The sequence below is a fragment of the Elaeis guineensis genome, chromosome 3 (genome assembly GCF_000442705.2).
Source record: "Elaeis guineensis isolate ETL-2024a chromosome 3, EG11, whole genome shotgun sequence".
Classification (NCBI taxonomy): domain Eukaryota; kingdom Viridiplantae; phylum Streptophyta; class Magnoliopsida; order Arecales; family Arecaceae; genus Elaeis; species Elaeis guineensis.
The window spans coordinates 122,222,312-122,239,383 of record NC_025995.2 but is presented as its reverse complement, the minus strand read 5'-3'; the positions used below and the strand labels follow the sequence as shown (position 1 = coordinate 122,239,383).

The following is a 17,072-nucleotide window of genomic DNA, read 5'->3' as shown; positions in this document are numbered from 1 at the left end:
ATGCTTTTATATATAGCAATTTTTAACTATCGAATCTTAGTTCAGATGATATTGTTTTGATCTCTCTAAGCAAGAGATCCGGGGTTTGATATCGGATGGCCCTTGCCTCTCCTTTTGATCCTAGATTGATTAATGCATAAATTGATATTTACATTTCTTCTCTCTGTTTGGAGGGCCTTTTGCAATCTATTTTACTTCCTGGTGGTCACTAATATAGTAACATTTTGAGAAATTCTTTATGTACCGCAGGTAGCACAGGACTGTATGCACCACCCACGGCGATTGCTTCACGCATGGGTTCTGGATGCGATGTGCAAAAAAATTTTTTTTTTTTATCGATTCTGTGCTGAAATCAATCATCGTAGATGGTGCATGCGATTTTACACCGACTGCAGCACACAAAAATTTCGCTAACATTTTATTTGAGCCAAACTAGCTTAACTCAAGCAGCAAAATATTATTAGACTTCGAATAAAATTTGTGGCTTCAAAGGCTAACCTCAATTATGAAGCATAACTTAAATTTATGTTAGATTTAGACTCTGAATTTTTTTTATCTCAATCAAATGAACTTATATTTATATTTTATTTATATTATAAATATAATTTATATAATATATATTATGCACAAATTTTTAGGTATAAAGATATTAGAAAAGAGATAAAGATTCAGAGAAAGGAGAAAAAGGTTCAGACTGAAAGAAAGATCTCACGTAAAAGAAAGATGGCTTGATAGGAAATAGGCTTGACGAGGAACAGAGGATGTTATGCATCATTTCTTTTTTCTCTTTTCTGATTTTTTTTTCTAATTTTTATTCTTTTAAGATAAGTGATATGATAAAATAGGAAGCTTGTCCTCCCTCTCTCTATATGTGGTGCCCGTCCATATAAGTTTTGTTGGAGCCCGGTTAGACCAAATCTTGGACTCACAATCGTAATCGGCACAGGTCTAGGCCCATTTGGAGATCGCATCACATCCCATGATACAAAGGGGCGACGTTTCCGGCTGCGAGACATGTGCGGACACCATCGAGAGGGAAGAGTGCGGGAAGAAAAATGGAGGCGGTGCTGAGGGTGGTGGGGAAGAAGGAGAACGTCATCCACCTTCTCCTCTTGGGGACTTTCGCGGCGCTTGGAGTCCGCTCGTTCAAGCAGCACAAGGAGATCGAGGCTTTGGAAGCCGAGAAGACTTCCCTCCGCTCCGCCAACACCGCCATGTCCTCCGCCATGTGGGCTTGGCGTGAGCACCTCTTCGGCCTCGCCGAGGCCGATCCTTCCGCCTCCCCCATCTCCCTTGCCCGCCTCCGCGCCATCTACGGCGAGGCCGTCCCCGCCGCCGCTGACGACCCAGGTATCCCACTGACACACTCGGAAACCCTTGTTCTATCTAAACCCTGGGAGAAGAATATCGTGCAAAACTCAAAACAACCTTTATTTGTCTAGTTTTACGGATTTGTCTGTTACTCCACTGGCCCTTTCTGTGAATTTTATTTTGATTTCGTTAATGCGGTAATCTACATATCACTTCTATCTGAAACCCTCAAAATAGCACGCCAAGAGGGCCTTTTTTTTTTTTCCCCATACTATTAATTTGGTATATATCCCATATATCCTTCAATCTGAAGCCCTAGCAAAGCAGCATGACGGAATCGATTTTTCTTTTTTAAAAGAAATCAATATCAATTTGGTTCTTCCCATACCTCTTCTATATGAAACCCTCGAAAACTATCATGCGAGAAAGGATTTTTGTTTAATTGTATTAATCTGGATACTATCTAACAGCGTCAAAGATACAACATGCCAAGAAAAGTGATTTCTATTTCTATTTTTAATTTTTCCGAGATGCTTCATTTTTCCCGTCCAGTAAACTGGGGAACTTATGTAGAGCAAATATAACCCAGCAGAAGTAAAAAATAAGATAGCATTGTCGGCTATAAGATTTGCAATCCAGTCAGCCATTGATTACCTTCTTGATAAGTATGGGAAGATTTGGAGTCGGAGTCACTGAGTGAGATAAAAGATGTCTGATGGGCTTGATCTAGGAAATAACAGCGGAGGATTTGCCTTTTAGCCAAATTTTTTTGCATCCTGGCAAATGTGATCCCACCCAAGCTCTGCTTGCAGCTTAGTTTGGAGGAGCTAGAGTCCTGCTGAAAGCTACCCCAAATAGCAAGAAGCTTGCCAATATGGTTGCTAATGATGAATCCCGTGTCACAGCACTTGCTATTTTCATCGACTAGTCAAAACTGATCTTGAGGATACCAAGTGTCAGGGCTCCTGAGATAGGTTGATGACTTGTTGAGGAGGGTGAGGGTGGTGGGGATCTCAGATTCCCCCTGGTACGGTTAAGAGGAGCTGCAATGAGCCAATATTATGATGCAAGGAGAGAAGATGTTTAAAGAACCTAGGAGGGGAACCTGGATGGCCATTGAAATTTTTTTCATTCTGGGAGACCCATGGTGCATAACTTACGAAATTGCAGGTGCTTTTGCCCAAAAGCCCAAAATAATTTTGTCCTGAAGAGTCATTTCCGTTGTAAGCTAAATATATTGTACCGATTCCATAATTTGCTCTCTTTATTCTCAGTTGTACTGTCCTGTATTGTTTAATAAGTACTTCAGTGTATAATAAGGCCTATCAATATTTTTTTCGCAATACTGTCTTTAATTTTCTTCACCTCCAAACAGCATGCTTGTACCAGGTCCTTTTGCCCATATAGTTAGGACACAATGTTTTGTTAGAGTGAGTTTTCAAATGGAGGGTGAGCTCCTCATGAATTATCATAATCAATGATATGCTCTTTATTGGAGGTTGGATTTGCAAATCTCAGTTTCATTATATCCCGATCAAGGGCCGGAGACAAGGGAAGGCCACAGCATAAATAAGTCCTTGTGGTTTCACAAGCCCTATTTAATGGAAATCCATCAGACTTATTTTACAGACCTTTGAGATCAAAAGTCTAATGGAGAAAATTACCTACACTCTGCCAGCTTGTATTGCCAATTTCTGCATTTGGTTTTCTGAACCTCTGCGGTCCTCTTTGCAGGAAACAAATCATGTTCTTATATAATTGCTTGCACAACATCTTCTGCAATCAACACTTATTCTACACACAAATAAATAAATATTTACATCATTGGCTTGATTGAATCCATGGTGTGTGTTAGTTTTTATTTAGACTAACTTGAGACCTCATTGAATTCGCATGAAAGAAAGTTTTTATTTGGACACAGAATATCCTACAACAATCATTGGATAGCCGGGAATGCTTGTTGTTTTGTGGACCCTTCTAATGATGTTGTTGCAATATAGCTGACTACTTTCTTATAGAGGCAGTACCATCTACTTACATAACATGCATTACATGGATGACGTACAGCCAGTCGATTGCCAAACTAGGCAGCCTAAATTATTCATAGCCCTGTCACTCGAGAAGTTTTGCTGTATGAGAATTGCATAATGATTCCGGCAGTAGCGTGCGCTGCTTACTAAATTTTCCGTAATGCAGCAGAGTGACTTATTTTGCCTGCTAGTGTTCTGTGATCTAGGAATTGATAAGACGTAGATTTGTTTCCAAGGCTAATTATCTTTATTTTATGTTGTCTGGTTTGTAGGTGCAGGAGAGGCTGCAGCAGAAGAATCTATCACTATAGCCTAATGTTGCTTTAGCTTGGCATGATGGTTTGGCCGTTTTAGTAAGCACGTAGCCCTGTGGAGCCTGTTCTCATTTTCACGTAACATGTTGAACAAGAAAAAGCTGAAGAATGCATACGGAGAAGTTGATGCAAGCAACGAGTGAAATCAGGTTGGTCTTTTATGGAGGTGTATTTTGGACTAGGACCTGAAGTGAATGATCACTTTGTTTGGTAACGCAGGATCTAGGTACAGTGAATGGCATGGCCCTCTGTGGTTGGGCTATTGAATATTTACTACAGTTTGCATCCTACTATAGAACAACTGTGTTGGACAGGATAATCAACGTCTTTTGATCATTGTTATTGTGGTGGTACGATTCAGTTTCAAAATGTCTATCACCTCATTCATGTCTTTTGTCACGTAGAGGTGCGGTAGTAAAATCTTAAGATTGTGTTAGTGCATTGTCAAACAGTGGTAATCTGGATTATCTGATAATCTGAATAGATTGTCAGTAATATTGATTACTGTGTTTGATAAATATAGGTAATATTACAGTAAAATTATTAAAAATTTTGATTGATATGTTTGGTATGGCAATCAGATCATGGATAATGTAACATCTAATTTTTAAAATATCTTTAAATCAAATTTTTATTATTTTTATTTTTATTTTTTTATTTTTTCTTCTTTCTTCTTTCTTTGCACGCCACACCCCTCCCTCCATCACTCTCGGTTGTTGCACCTTCGGCACCACCTTCGGGTCTCACCAGCCTCGTCCCCGTCGCTGCCCCACTCTGCCTCTTCCTGGTGTCATTTCTCACCGCTATCATCCCTCGTCGCTCTCAACACCTTTGTCGCATCCCTCGCCCTCAATATCTTTGTCGCATCCCTCGGTCGTCCTTCCATCATCATGAAGTCCACCCCCTCCATCACCTCCTTTGCCTCCTCAACCATCAAGCCTCGCTCCATCGCCGGCAGATGCGCTCTTCGCATCACCTCCTCATATTTCGTCACCGACCTCTCATTCGGGACGATCCATATGTGCGCTCCCTTGTGTGTTGTGCGGCAGCCTCGAGGTCGAGACTGGTGGCGGCACCGTCATTGTGCTACTAGGCCTCAACGATGAGCTGGGCATTCCACCCCCGCCGCCGCCGCCGCCATGGCGGCGACCAACTCCACCACATTGGTCTCCTTGAGTTCATGGTCTGCGAGGGCTTTTATGGCGTCGATGTAGGCCTTAGAGGCCATCTTTAGGCACCAAACCAGCTTCATCCCCTCTCTCTCTCACTCTCGTGAGGAAGAAGATCGTGGGATGGGTTGGCGGCGGCGGGAAGGACGACGGTGAGAACCACGATGGCAGAGCAACAGCTGGCGGTGCGATCGTAGGAGGAGGGTTGGGGGAGGCACAGGCGAGCGACGGGTGGCCGCACAAGAAGGGGGAAGGGGAGGAGGGCAGTTTCATCCAAAAATTTTATTACAAAATTATCAAAGTAGTGGTAATCTGGGTAGCTACCCCTTCCCTTGGTAATCCAGATTACCTCCCATGAGGTAATCTAGATAGATTGCCAACAATCTGGATTATCAATCTAAAAAGTATACCAAACGTGGTAATCTGATAGGACCTCTTTAAATTGGCAGCAATCTGGATAGATTGTTAGCTACCAAAAGCAATCTAATTGTTTTTGTTTGTCATGATTAGAGGTTGGTTTTCTCGGTGGTTAATATTGTAGCCTTCGAGGCCGAATAATTTGGGGCTGGTTGGATGATTGGGTCAACAATCCGATGAGATTCATTAGTTAAGTGAATATAATTAGAAAAAAAAGAGTTTGGATTAAATCTGCCTTTAGCAATATCCAAGAGCTGAGTGGGCTGGTCCGAATTTCAAGAGCCTATTTGGATGATTGAGGATCTGTTTGGATGGTTAGATCTAAACTCATATGAGATTTATGACCCAATCAAATTCAAACCAGTGTACTCAAAAAATGATTCTAAATAGTTGTAAAATAGGTCAAGCACAGATTTTAATTCTGTATCTTTGATGGTTAAACCACACGTTTTATAGGATTTTATGCCTCACAATCCAAACAAGCCCTCAGGAGCCTGTTTGCATCATTGTCCAAAATCCTATTGGATTTGTGAGTTGGGTACCATCAAAAAATATTGAATTAGATAATAAGTTAAATCTATGTCTACAATTATCTAAGACTATCTTTTTTATGAACTAGTTTGAATCTATAGGGAGAAAAAAAATGATTTAAACCTGTGGGATTGAAGCCAACCCACTCCAAAGATCCTAGATATTGAGAATATAGGTATAGTCTAAACATTTTTTTTTACTTGCACTAATCTAAACCCATAAATCTATGGGATTTTAGGCTTGAACATGCAAACAGATCCTCTTTTTTATCTTTTTATGGGATCCTGGGTATTGTTCAGAATAGGACTAATTCAAACTCTTTTTTTTTTTATTATATTGGTCTAATCCATAAATTCTATTGAATTTTTGAACCAACCTTCCGAACGGATCCTTAATAGACAAAAAAAAAAATCCTCGAGTTTGTGTCAGTTAGGTTAGCTTTGGTGCAGTGTTAAATGCCCTCAACAGCTTTAGGTCCATAGGTTATCAAATCTAGGGCATTGAAACGTGTTAAATTGCACCTTTCTTATCGGTTGGCAGCTGCATGGGAGCACTCAAGAACTAGACCTGTTAAAACAAAAACTGTCACCTCCGCTCCGCTCCGCTCATCTTCTCTCGTTGCGCTACCTCTACTCAGCTTAAGCTTTGGGGAGGGAGAGAGGGAGGGAGAATCCTGTTTGTCTTTTGAAGGCCGGTGAACTCGAGACATACTCCATAATAACCTAGATTAAAAAAATAATAATAATAAAAAAAAAAGAACGGAAGAGGACTCCTGAAAGAGTCCGTCTTCCCTCTTTGAATCAGAATGGAATTGGGACTCTAGGAGCCCTAGATCCCATCTATAAATTCCCTCTTCTTTATCTTAAGCAAGCCATGAAAATATCAGGCTTCCTCTCTCTTCTGTCTTCCTCTTTTCTTTCGATGGAGTCGTTGATTGCCTTCACCGTGCCCACCGAAAATCAAGACCGGAGATGCCACCGGAACCAAGGTAAGGTCCTAATCCTTCCTTTTCTCTCTCTTGCTCATCTTCTCACAATCCCAGACCTCACCGCCGGCCATCGATTTTGCTGGAAATAAATTCCAAAGAAGATCCCTTGTTTTTCGAAGAAAAAAAAAACCACCGACCGAATCCCATCACCGACCGGCTTCGCATGGTCGGCCATCGTTGCCGGATCTCCGGCCAAGCCGCCACCCCATCGGAGCCCGAGCCACCGAGGGGGGGACCTCACGGTCTTTCCCTGTTTTAGTCAAGGGAGGTCGCGGGAAGAAAAGAAAAGAAGAAGGAAGAAGAAGAAGAAAAAAAGAAAAGAAAAGAAAAAGGAAAAAGAAAAAGAAAAGAAAAAGGAAAAAGAAAAAGAAAAAAAAAAGAAAAAGAGAAAGAGAAAAATAAAAAATAAAATAAAATAAGAAGAAGAAGAAAAAGAGAGAAAAATTTTCTCTCTCTCCTCTCTCTACCTTCTCTCTCCAGTTTCTCTCTCTAGATTCTCTCTCTAGATTTTTCTCTTTCTTTATGAATTTTGTCTCTCTAGAGTCTTTCTCATTCTTTGATTTCATCACAGACCGTAGAATAAACTTGAGATAAAAATAAGATGATCTGAGATTGCTCCGAAATTCGTGCGGTAGATCTGATCTCAGTCCGATCCTATTCAAAATTTGTAATATTTGATTCATATTAAGTCATCCTGATAGGACCTCTGATGATCTCGATCATGATTGCCTCATCTGAAGGATACGAAGATTCCTCTCCACTTTCTCTCTCTACTTTCTCTTTCTAAAATTTTCTCTCTCTTCATGGATTTCTCTCTCTAGAAGTCTTATGGATCAGTGGAGGATCCTGATACATAGACAAGTCCTAATTTTGATTAATCCTAAGAGAGGTCCTCGATTTGTGTATTAGAATCAATCATCGGTAATTTCTCTATATGTGATTTTTATATTGATCAGAGTTATGAAGAAATGATTGTCTGCATATGATATCAAGTGGAATATTTTGTTAGAGAAATTCATAAATCAAAGAAGAACATTAATTTCTGTGCTTGGATCAGTCACCGGTAAAGGTAAGAATTCTGTACATGATCATCATTATATATATACTATTTTACTGTTGGTCTTGCATTATTGATTTTGCATCGTCGGATTTGAGATCGATGAATTTATTATACCTGAGATACTGTTATTTGATTTTGAGCATGAGTATGTTATGTCAATATATATGTATCAGAGATTGATGGCATGATTATATGGATATGACATATCTGAATTGATCATAATGCAAGTCGGAATTGATTTGATGAAATCAACACATAATGATTAAATGAAAAGAAAGAGATATATGGTATGGACTAGTCTTGTCATATGGGACAGCCCCACTGGCTTATAGATGGATCAACCGACCAGGAGCTCATGTCTGGGACAGTCCGCCAGGAGCTTATGCCTGGGACAGCCTCTCACGGGCTTTCGTACGTGGGACAGCCGTCAGGAGCTCATCTTGAGACAGTCTTGAAAGACTTTTTAAGTGGATTCGATCCGGATGATGACTGAGGTATAGACTTGGATAGTCCAGAGCCGGAAAGAAACTGTTAAGAATCATGTGATTATGAAAGGAGAAATGAAAGATAAGACATGAAATAATTATTGAATAAAAGTGTTTCATCTGTTAATATATGATGATGCATCTATTTTAACAAGATAAAAAATTTATGAATGTTTATATTATTTCGGACATTGAACATGAGATTTAATATTTTATTACTTATCCTTATTTTTAGACTATATCAGTATGATATGGAAATTCTTACTGGGCTGTAAAGCTCACACCTCTTCATCTTTCTTTTTCTTCTCAGAGTTACAGGATGCTTATGATTGGCTGTGGCCTGGATTTACGGGTGAGCAGAAGGATAAATAAGAGTGTCATAGTATCTGATCAGAGAATTGAAGAAATTTAAATTATAATTGTGCAAGGTTTTATGAATTATTGTTGAAATAAATTATTATGGTTGATAAGGTTGTAATGATTTAATTTGGCCTTGCATATTCTTTAGGGCTTGCTCTAAGGAGTGTACGGCCATCACGTATCCGACCCGGGTGTTGGGTTCGGGGCGTGACAGAATGGTATCAGAGCTTAGGTTTAAGATCACCAGAGATTATGAAGAGATATTAAAAACTTTATGTAAGATCAATAGGATGTGAAAAGTAGTATCAGAGCTCAGGTTATGATCATTAAGGATTATAATATAAGTGATTTAAATATTACAGAGTAATAATAGAGTTTAGGTTATGATCATTGGGGATTATGATATAAGTGATTAGGATTTGATAGAATAATATCAAAGCTTAGGTTTAAGATCACTAGAGATTATAAAGAGATATTAAAACTTTATGTAAGATCAGTAGGATGTAACAGAGTGGCATCTGAGCTTAGAGCTTAGTTACGTTTATTTGGAGATAATGATACAAGTGATTAGGATATGACAGAACAGTACTAGAACCCAAGTTTAAGGTCACTAGGAATTGTCATATAAGTAATATCAAAATTTTGGGATTATAATCAATAGAGTATGATTGATAATATTAGAGTTTAAGATTATGATCACTAAAGGTATGATAGAATGATATTAGAGTTTAGGTTATGATCACTAAAAAAAAAAAAAAGAATATGATTTAAGTGGTATTTAAGCTTAAGATTATAATTATTTGAAATTATGACTTTAGTGATATTTAAACTTAGGTTATGATCATGAAAAACATGATAGATATAAAAGAGAAGATTCAATATTTAGATTTCGAATCAATAGATATTAAGATGAAATTTATGTATAAATGGCATATGATATCTATAATAGAATTGATGAGTTATATCTTAGATTTCAATTAGTAAGGTTGACCTAAGTATGAAAAGAGTTGACCTTGGAATAAAATGGGAGGTATTGATAAGTTATGTTGAGTATACTAGAGGATTTTGGAATGTAAAACTTATATGATTGAAGATCATGATAATTTTTTTAATTTCGATAATAATTGTCTGAGCATTATGAATTTGGACTTATCAAAGAAAATTAATTAAGGTATGGTCTAAGAAGAAATTACATCATGTGAGAGAGAAATATTTTTAAACATTGAACCTATAAAAGAGTCATATATGAAACTTAATCTTAGATGAAAATATACTTGAATTTTATTATGAGAATATGAGATACACATCTTGGTGAAATTTTTGGTTACTCAAAATATCATATTCTGAATATGATTCCTTGATCTTTCAAGTTGCATTGAATTTCAAGTCAAAAATTTATTTTTCTAAGTGGATCAAAAATATTTTGATATTGTTGTTAAATTAAAAAAAAAAATTTATTTTATCAGAGTATGATATATAGATTATGATAAAATCTTTAATAATTCATATTACCATTTTCGGATTAGATTTTTTTTTATATTTTTCTTGTGATTGTTGAAGATGGTGAAGTGTATTAATTATTCAAGTCAAAGTTTGGATTTTTTTTAAAATTAAACTAAGATATCTTGTTAGTGTTAAATTTTGAATGACTTATACAAGGGATAAAATTTTGTATGGATTTATTGATTAATATTAAGGATTATGATGAAAGGAGCTTTATAAAAAATAATCAAGTTGATTCTACTTAAGGATGTTGGCTTGAGTTCTTCTAGTTTGTCAAGTTAGAATTAATTCTTTTAAAAAAAAAGATTGATTTAAAAATTATCTAAATGATTGTAAGGTAAATCTAAAATTAACTCCAATTAATTCTAAACATGTTGGATTCTTGAAGAGTGATGAAACTTATACAATGATTTCAAATATAAGAAGTAGATCAAGATTTAATTTTTATATGCTATGCTCAAAGGTAGTAAAGATAAAGAAACTTAAAATTTTATCCTAAGTCTTATATGAAATTTGAAGGTTGGATCTATCCTAGATTGATCTAACATATAAGGATATTTTATCTTTGATAGACCTATATAATTTGATAAATTAAGATCAGAGTGCGCAGCAAAAGCGTGGTGGATTAAATCGATTTGAAATATTAATCTTTTAAATTAAAAGATATTATGATGGAATACATTAGTTGCAAATAAGGAAGGATTTTATTTATAATGAAAGGATACTATAAATTTTGATTTAATCTGATCATAGCCGGATAATTTTTGTCAGTAGGTTGCTTCATTGTAGATAATACCAAGAAATTCTAGATATCTCAAGTTTATTAACAGCTTGATAGTTCTGATATTAGTTCAAACTTAGAATGTCCTGACATGGATCTCATATTTTTTTTTAAATTTAATATTGTTACTTGAACTGATATAGAAGATTAAGGTTTTCTTAAGATGATAGTCTATATATAAAATTTGTTAGAAGATCAAGTGAAGAAAGAAATCGATGATTGTGAAGAGTGCCCGATGTTTGGCCTTTATTTATTTTTCTATCAAAGGTAGTCTGAGATAACTATGAATTTCGAGTGGAATGTATTAGACAAATAACGGTGGTATATTAATACAAGTCCAAAATGTTACAGTTCTTCAAAAAGTTGAGAAATCAATAAGAGGAGATGAATTTGAAAATTTAAATAATTTTTGTTATAACAAGATCATGAGAAATAAATAATATATAAGACATTATCGTAAGCTTAAGAATGACATGAAGAATGTATACTTTGAAATATGTATCTCGAACAACATAACTTAAATTTCGAGGACGAAATTATTTTAAGGAGGGGAGAATGTAATAACCCAGATTAAAAAAAATAAAAAAAAGAAGAGAACGGAAGAGGACTCCTGATAGAGTCCGTCTTCTCTCTTTGAATCAGAATGGGATTGGGACTCTAGGAGCGCTAGATCCCATCTATAAATTTCCTCTTCTTTATCTTAAGCAAGCCATGAAAACATCAGGCTTCCTCTCTCTTCTGTCTTCCTCTTTTCTTTCGATGGAGTCGTTGATTGCCTTCACTGTGCCCACCGAAAATCAAGACCGGAGATGCCACCGGAACCAAGGTAAGGTCATAATCCTTCCTTTTCTCTCTCTTGCTCATCTTCTCACAACCCCAGACCTCACTGTCGGCCATCGATTTTGCTGGAAATAAATTCCAAAGAAGATCTCCTATTTTTCAAAGAAAAAAAAAAAGCCGCCGGCCGAACCCCATCACCGACCGGCTTCGCATGGTCGGCCATCGTTGCCGGATCTCTGGCCAAGCCGCCACCCCATCGGAGCCCGAGCCACCGAGGGGGGACCTCACGGTCTTCCCCTGTTTCAGCCAAGGGAGGCCGCGGGAAGAAAAGAAAAGAAGAAGGAAGAAGAAGAAGAAAAGAAAAGAAAAGAAAAAGGAAAAAAGAAAAGAAAAGAAAAAGGAAAAAGAAAAAAAAATGAAAAAGAGAAAGAGAAAAATAAAAAATAAAATAAAATAAGAAGAAGAAGAAGAGAGAAAAATTTTCTCTCTCTTCTCTCTACCTTCTCTCTCCAATTTCTCTCTCTAGACTTTTCTCTCTAGATTCTCTCTCTAGACTTTTCTCTCTCTCTCTGAATTTTGTCTCTCTAGAGTCTTTCTCATTTTTTAATTTCATCACAAACCATAGAATAAACTTGAGATGAAAATAAAATGATCTGAGATTGCTCCGAAATTCATGCGATAAATCTGATCTCAGTCCGATCCTATTCGAAATTTATAACATTTGATTCATATTAAGTCATCCTGATAGGACCTCTGATGATCTCGATCATGATTGCCTCATCTAAAGGATACGAAGATTCTCTCTCCACTTTCTCTCTTTAAAATTTTCTCTCTCTTCATGGATTTCCTCTCTCTAGAAGTCTTATGGATCAGTGGAGGATTCTGATACATAGACAAGTCCTAATTTTGATTAATCCTAAGAGAGATCCTCGATTTGTGTATTAGAATCAATCATCGGTAATTTCTCTATATGTGATTTTTATATTGATCAGGGTTATGAAGAAATGATTGTCTGCATATGATATCAAGTGGAATATTTTGTTAGAAAAATTCATAAATCAAAGAAGAACATTAATTTCTGTGCTTGGATCAGTCACCGGTAAAGATAAGAATTCCTGTACATGATCACCATTATATATATATGCTATTTTACTGTTGGTCTTGCATTATTGATTTTGCATCGTCGGATTTGAGATCGATGAATTTATTATACCTGAGATACTGTTATTTGATTTTGAGCATGAGTATGTTATGTCAATATATATGTATCAGAGATTGATGGCATGATTATATGGATATGACATATCTGAATTGATCATAATGCAAGTCGGAATTGATTTGATGAAATCAACACATCATGATTAAATGAAAAGAAAGAGATATATGGTATAGACTAGTCTTGTCATATGGGACAGCCCCACTGGCTTACAGGTGGATCAGCCGGTCAGGAGCTCATGCTTGGGACAGCCCGTCAGGAGCTTATGCTTGGGACAGCCTCTCACGGGCTTTCGTACGTGGGACAGCCGACCAGGAGCTCATCCTGGGACAGTCTTGAAAGACTTTTTAAGTGGATTCGATCCGAATGATGACTGAGGTATAGACTTGGATAGTCCAGAGCCGGAAAGAAACTGTTAAGAATCATATGATTATGAAAGGAGAAATGAAAGATAAAACATGAAATAATTGTTGAATAAAAGTGTTTCATCTATTAACATATGATGATGCATTTATTTTAACAAGACAGAAAATTTATGAATGTTTGCATTATTCCGGACATTGAATATGAGATTTTATATTTTATTGCTTATCCTTATTTTCAGACTATATTACTATATCAGTGTGATATAAAAATTCTTACTGGACTGTAAAGCTCACACCTCTTCATCTTTCTTTTTCTTCTCAGAGTTACAGGATGCTTATGATTGACTGTGGCCTGGATTTACGGATGAGCATAAGGATAAATAAGAGTGTCATAGTATCTGATCAGAGAATTGAAGAAATTTAAATTATAATTGTGCAAGATTTTATGAATTATTGTTGAAATAAATTATTATGGTTGATAAGGTTGTAATAATTTAATTTGACCTTGCATATTCTTTAGGACTTGCTCTAAGGAGTGTGCGGCCATCACGTATCCGACCCGGATGTTGGGTTCGGAGCATGACATACTCATCAAAGGTGATTGAAAAAAAGAATTGCAATCAGATTAGACATAGCCCATAATGATGATTGGATAACAAGGATCTGAAAAATTTACTGGATCAAACAACAAATGACATTTTAATTTTTGACTTTGAATGAATTATGGTAAAATATATCACAAAAACCTGTTGTTAATTTTGTTTTCGATAAATCAAAGTTTAGACTAAAGGGTGTGCAAACGACCCCAGCAGTCTTTTTGGAGGAGCCATCTCTTTGCTGCATGATTTGCATTGAGGCGTCCTGTGGTATACATCATGGGCCTTAAACTGGATGCGATTAACCCAGGAGTCTGAAATCCCACAGGCCTTTCTTCCCAGGACATTACTACTAGCATAAATTAGATAATTTTTCCGGAGGTGTCTACTAAGATCCCCCACCAATCCACATCTCAATGTCAAAAGACACAAGGCAATGGCATTTCTCCGGGAATTGAAATAAGACGTTAAGCTGAAGTTAGTTCCCCATTGCCCCCGAAGTGAACTCGGCATATTCTCAAATTGATTGATCCCATAGTTAATGCACCAAAAGGATTCTGCCAATTTGTTTCTGCGAGAACCCATCCCATTGTATATTTGTCACGGTGAAGTCCCTTGCCATGTGCCAATTACAGTCAAAAAAACTCACCCGCCTTGAAAAATGCTGAACATCAATTGTAGGCGCAGAATTTAGTCCACTGCCCAATCTCCTTGGACCACAACTTGCAACAAACGCGCGTCCGGTGCAAACTTATCACTCTCCATATGCTGATACAAATCCTCCAGAACTTCATAAACGTCCTCCGCACCAGGCGGCAATGCACTTCCTGCCGAGAACGCATACACATTATTCTTCACCTCAATCCAACTCTGCCCAGGACTTTTCTTCAAACCTTTCACCTTTGTCATCACTCTTACCCTTGCTGAGTCCTCCCACCTCCCACACGCAGCATATATATTAGAAAGCAGCATGTAGTTCCCTGTGGCCTGCCCTTCGAGCCCCAATATTCGTGCCATTGTACCTTCTGCCGCCGCCGTGTTCCCATAAATTCTGCAGGAGTTCAGCAAGGCCCCCCAAACACAAGCATTGGGCTTCATTGGCATACACTCCACAAGCTCACTCGCTTCTCCCAGCAATCCTGCGCGCCCAAGAAGGTCCACCATACATGAATAATGCTCCATGCATGGCTTGATCTTATACTCATCAACCATCCGATCGAACAAGCGACGGCCTTGCGAGACACGCCCTGAGTGACCGCACGCAGACAGAAGGGCGATGAAGGTGATCCCATCCGGCTCACAACCAGCTCTCACCATGTCACTGAAAGTGCCCAGAGCTTGATCACAGAATCCATGTATCCCATAACCAGCAATCATTGAGTTCCATGAGATCAAATCCTTGTCCTCCATTCCATCGAATACCGACTGCCCTTCTCTCAGGCTCCCACTTTTGGTGTACATATTGAGAAGTCCATTTGCTACCAACAAGTTATGATCCATTAAGCCTCGAATGGTGTGGCCATGAATCTCTTTACCCGAACGCAATGCCGATAGCTCTGCACATGCTGATAGCACAGTGGCAACTGTGACTGAATTGGGTGCCACACCAGCTTGCTGCATCTGCCGAAAGAGCTCCAGTGACTGCTCCACCATCCCCTCTGATGCAAACCCTCCGATCACTGCACTCCAACTTACCACATTGGGTGTGAATTCTCCGGTTTTCTCCATTCGTGCGAAGATCTCATAAGCTTCACTGCTCAAACCAGCAGCCGCATAGCTAGAAATCAACGCATTCCAGCTCACTGAATCCTTCACTGCTGTCTCCGAAAATAGCCTCTCGGCGTCCTCTCTATCCCCGAGCTTCCCATACATGCAGATTAGCGAATTTTTAACAAAAGAGTACCCTTCTAAGCCACTCCTGATAGCAAAGCTGTGCATCTCCTTCCCCTTCTCCAATGCCGCGCTGCACACGTAAGGGTAGACGGATAAAGCCACCGCAACAGCTTCTGCTGTGGCTTTACCTCCTTTCGCCCTCATCTTATCGAACAATCCGATAACCTCATCGTGGCGCTGGCACCGGGCATGGGCCGACAGCAGGGCAGTCCATGTGACGGGGTTCGGCTCAAACCCCGTGGATTCCATCAATCGGAATACATTTTGTGCTGCCTCACAATCATAATTCCGCGAGTAGCCGGAAATCAAAGTGTTCCAAGAAACGACATTTCTGAGAGGCATCGCGTCGAACACTTGGCGGGCCAAGTCCATCCGCCCGACGTTGCCGTACATAATGATCAGTTCGTTGGCAACGTGGAGATGCACATGGCAGCCCATGGAGACGGTGTGGTTGTGGACGGAACTACAAAGTCTGGAGACGCCGAGTACGGTGCAGGCCCTAATAACTAGAGGGAAGGTGAAGCCATCGGGGAGGGCGCCGAGGGCCCTCATTTCGTAGTAGAGGGAGAGGGCTTCGAGGGAGTGGCCGCGGGCGAGGTTGGCACGGAGGATGGAGTTCCAGAGGAGGGAGGAGCGGCGGTCGGGAGCAGCGCGGAAGACGGAGCGGGCGTCAGGGAGGAGGCCGAGGCGACCGTAGACGGAGACGAGCCGCGCGGAGAGGTAGCCAGAGTGGGGATGGTGGAAGGCGGAGGAGGAGAGGAGCTGGGCGTGGATTTGCTTGGCTTGACGAGGGGTCGAGCATTGCTGGAGAAGAAAGTCGAGGGAGGACTCGAGTTCGGTGTGATGCCGGGGATGGGAGATGGAGGAGAATGGAAGGGAGAGACGGGACGGTGGCGAGGTCAGGAGTAGGTGGTAACGACCCAGAAGCGGTTGCAGCATATGGGTATGATGATGTAAATTTTTCCCCTAGCAGCAACATTGTATCGCATCAGAGCGGGAGTAACAAATAAGGTGGGATTTAGATTTAAGATTTTGCTAGCTTAAAGCCTCTCCATGAAGTTTTAGAGCTGATCATACCAAATTTTAAATAGATCACACCGGAAGAACCACTAAAAATGAAAATAATTTAGACTTGAGGTTCGGCCAATGATCAAATAGACATGACTATTTTCAAGTATAAAGTAATTAAGTTTCTAGAATTCTAAAATCTTTCCAATTTATTGTGCATAAAAAAAATTATATTAAAAAAAAAAACTATGCTGATGGAACAGCA

General features: G+C 38.9%; 2 protein-coding genes across 2 annotated transcripts; one reads left to right on the top strand and one right to left on the bottom strand.

The window, feature by feature from the left end:
- The first annotated feature begins 1,003 nt into the window (after nt 1-1,003).
- Nucleotides 1,004-4,008, top strand: LOC105040415 (uncharacterized). Its single transcript, XM_010916922.4, has 2 exons — nt 1,004-1,350; nt 3,614-4,008. The coding sequence occupies exons 1-2, from the start codon at nt 1,056-1,058 to the stop codon at nt 3,655-3,657; spliced, it is 339 nt and encodes a 112-aa protein (XP_010915224.1). The 5' UTR covers nt 1,004-1,055; the 3' UTR covers nt 3,658-4,008.
- A 10,309-nt stretch (nt 4,009-14,317) lies between these two features.
- LOC105040416 (putative pentatricopeptide repeat-containing protein At1g17630) lies at nt 14,318-16,778 on the bottom strand. The gene is given in 2 exon segments (XM_010916923.4): nt 14,318-16,744; nt 16,746-16,778. Coding segments are annotated over 2 exon segments (2,181 nt in total). The 3' UTR covers nt 14,318-14,596.
- Between the last annotated feature and the right edge of the window lie 294 nt (nt 16,779-17,072).

Coding starts and splice junctions, on each gene's coding strand:
- LOC105040415 (XM_010916922.4), top strand. CDS start 1,056: ATGGAGGCGGTGCTGAGGGTGGTGGGGAAGAAGGAGAACGTCATCCAC. Junction 1,351..3,613: donor CGCCGCCGCTGACGACCCAG/GTATCCCACTGA, acceptor TCTGGTTTGTAG/GTGCAGGAGAGGCTGCAGCA.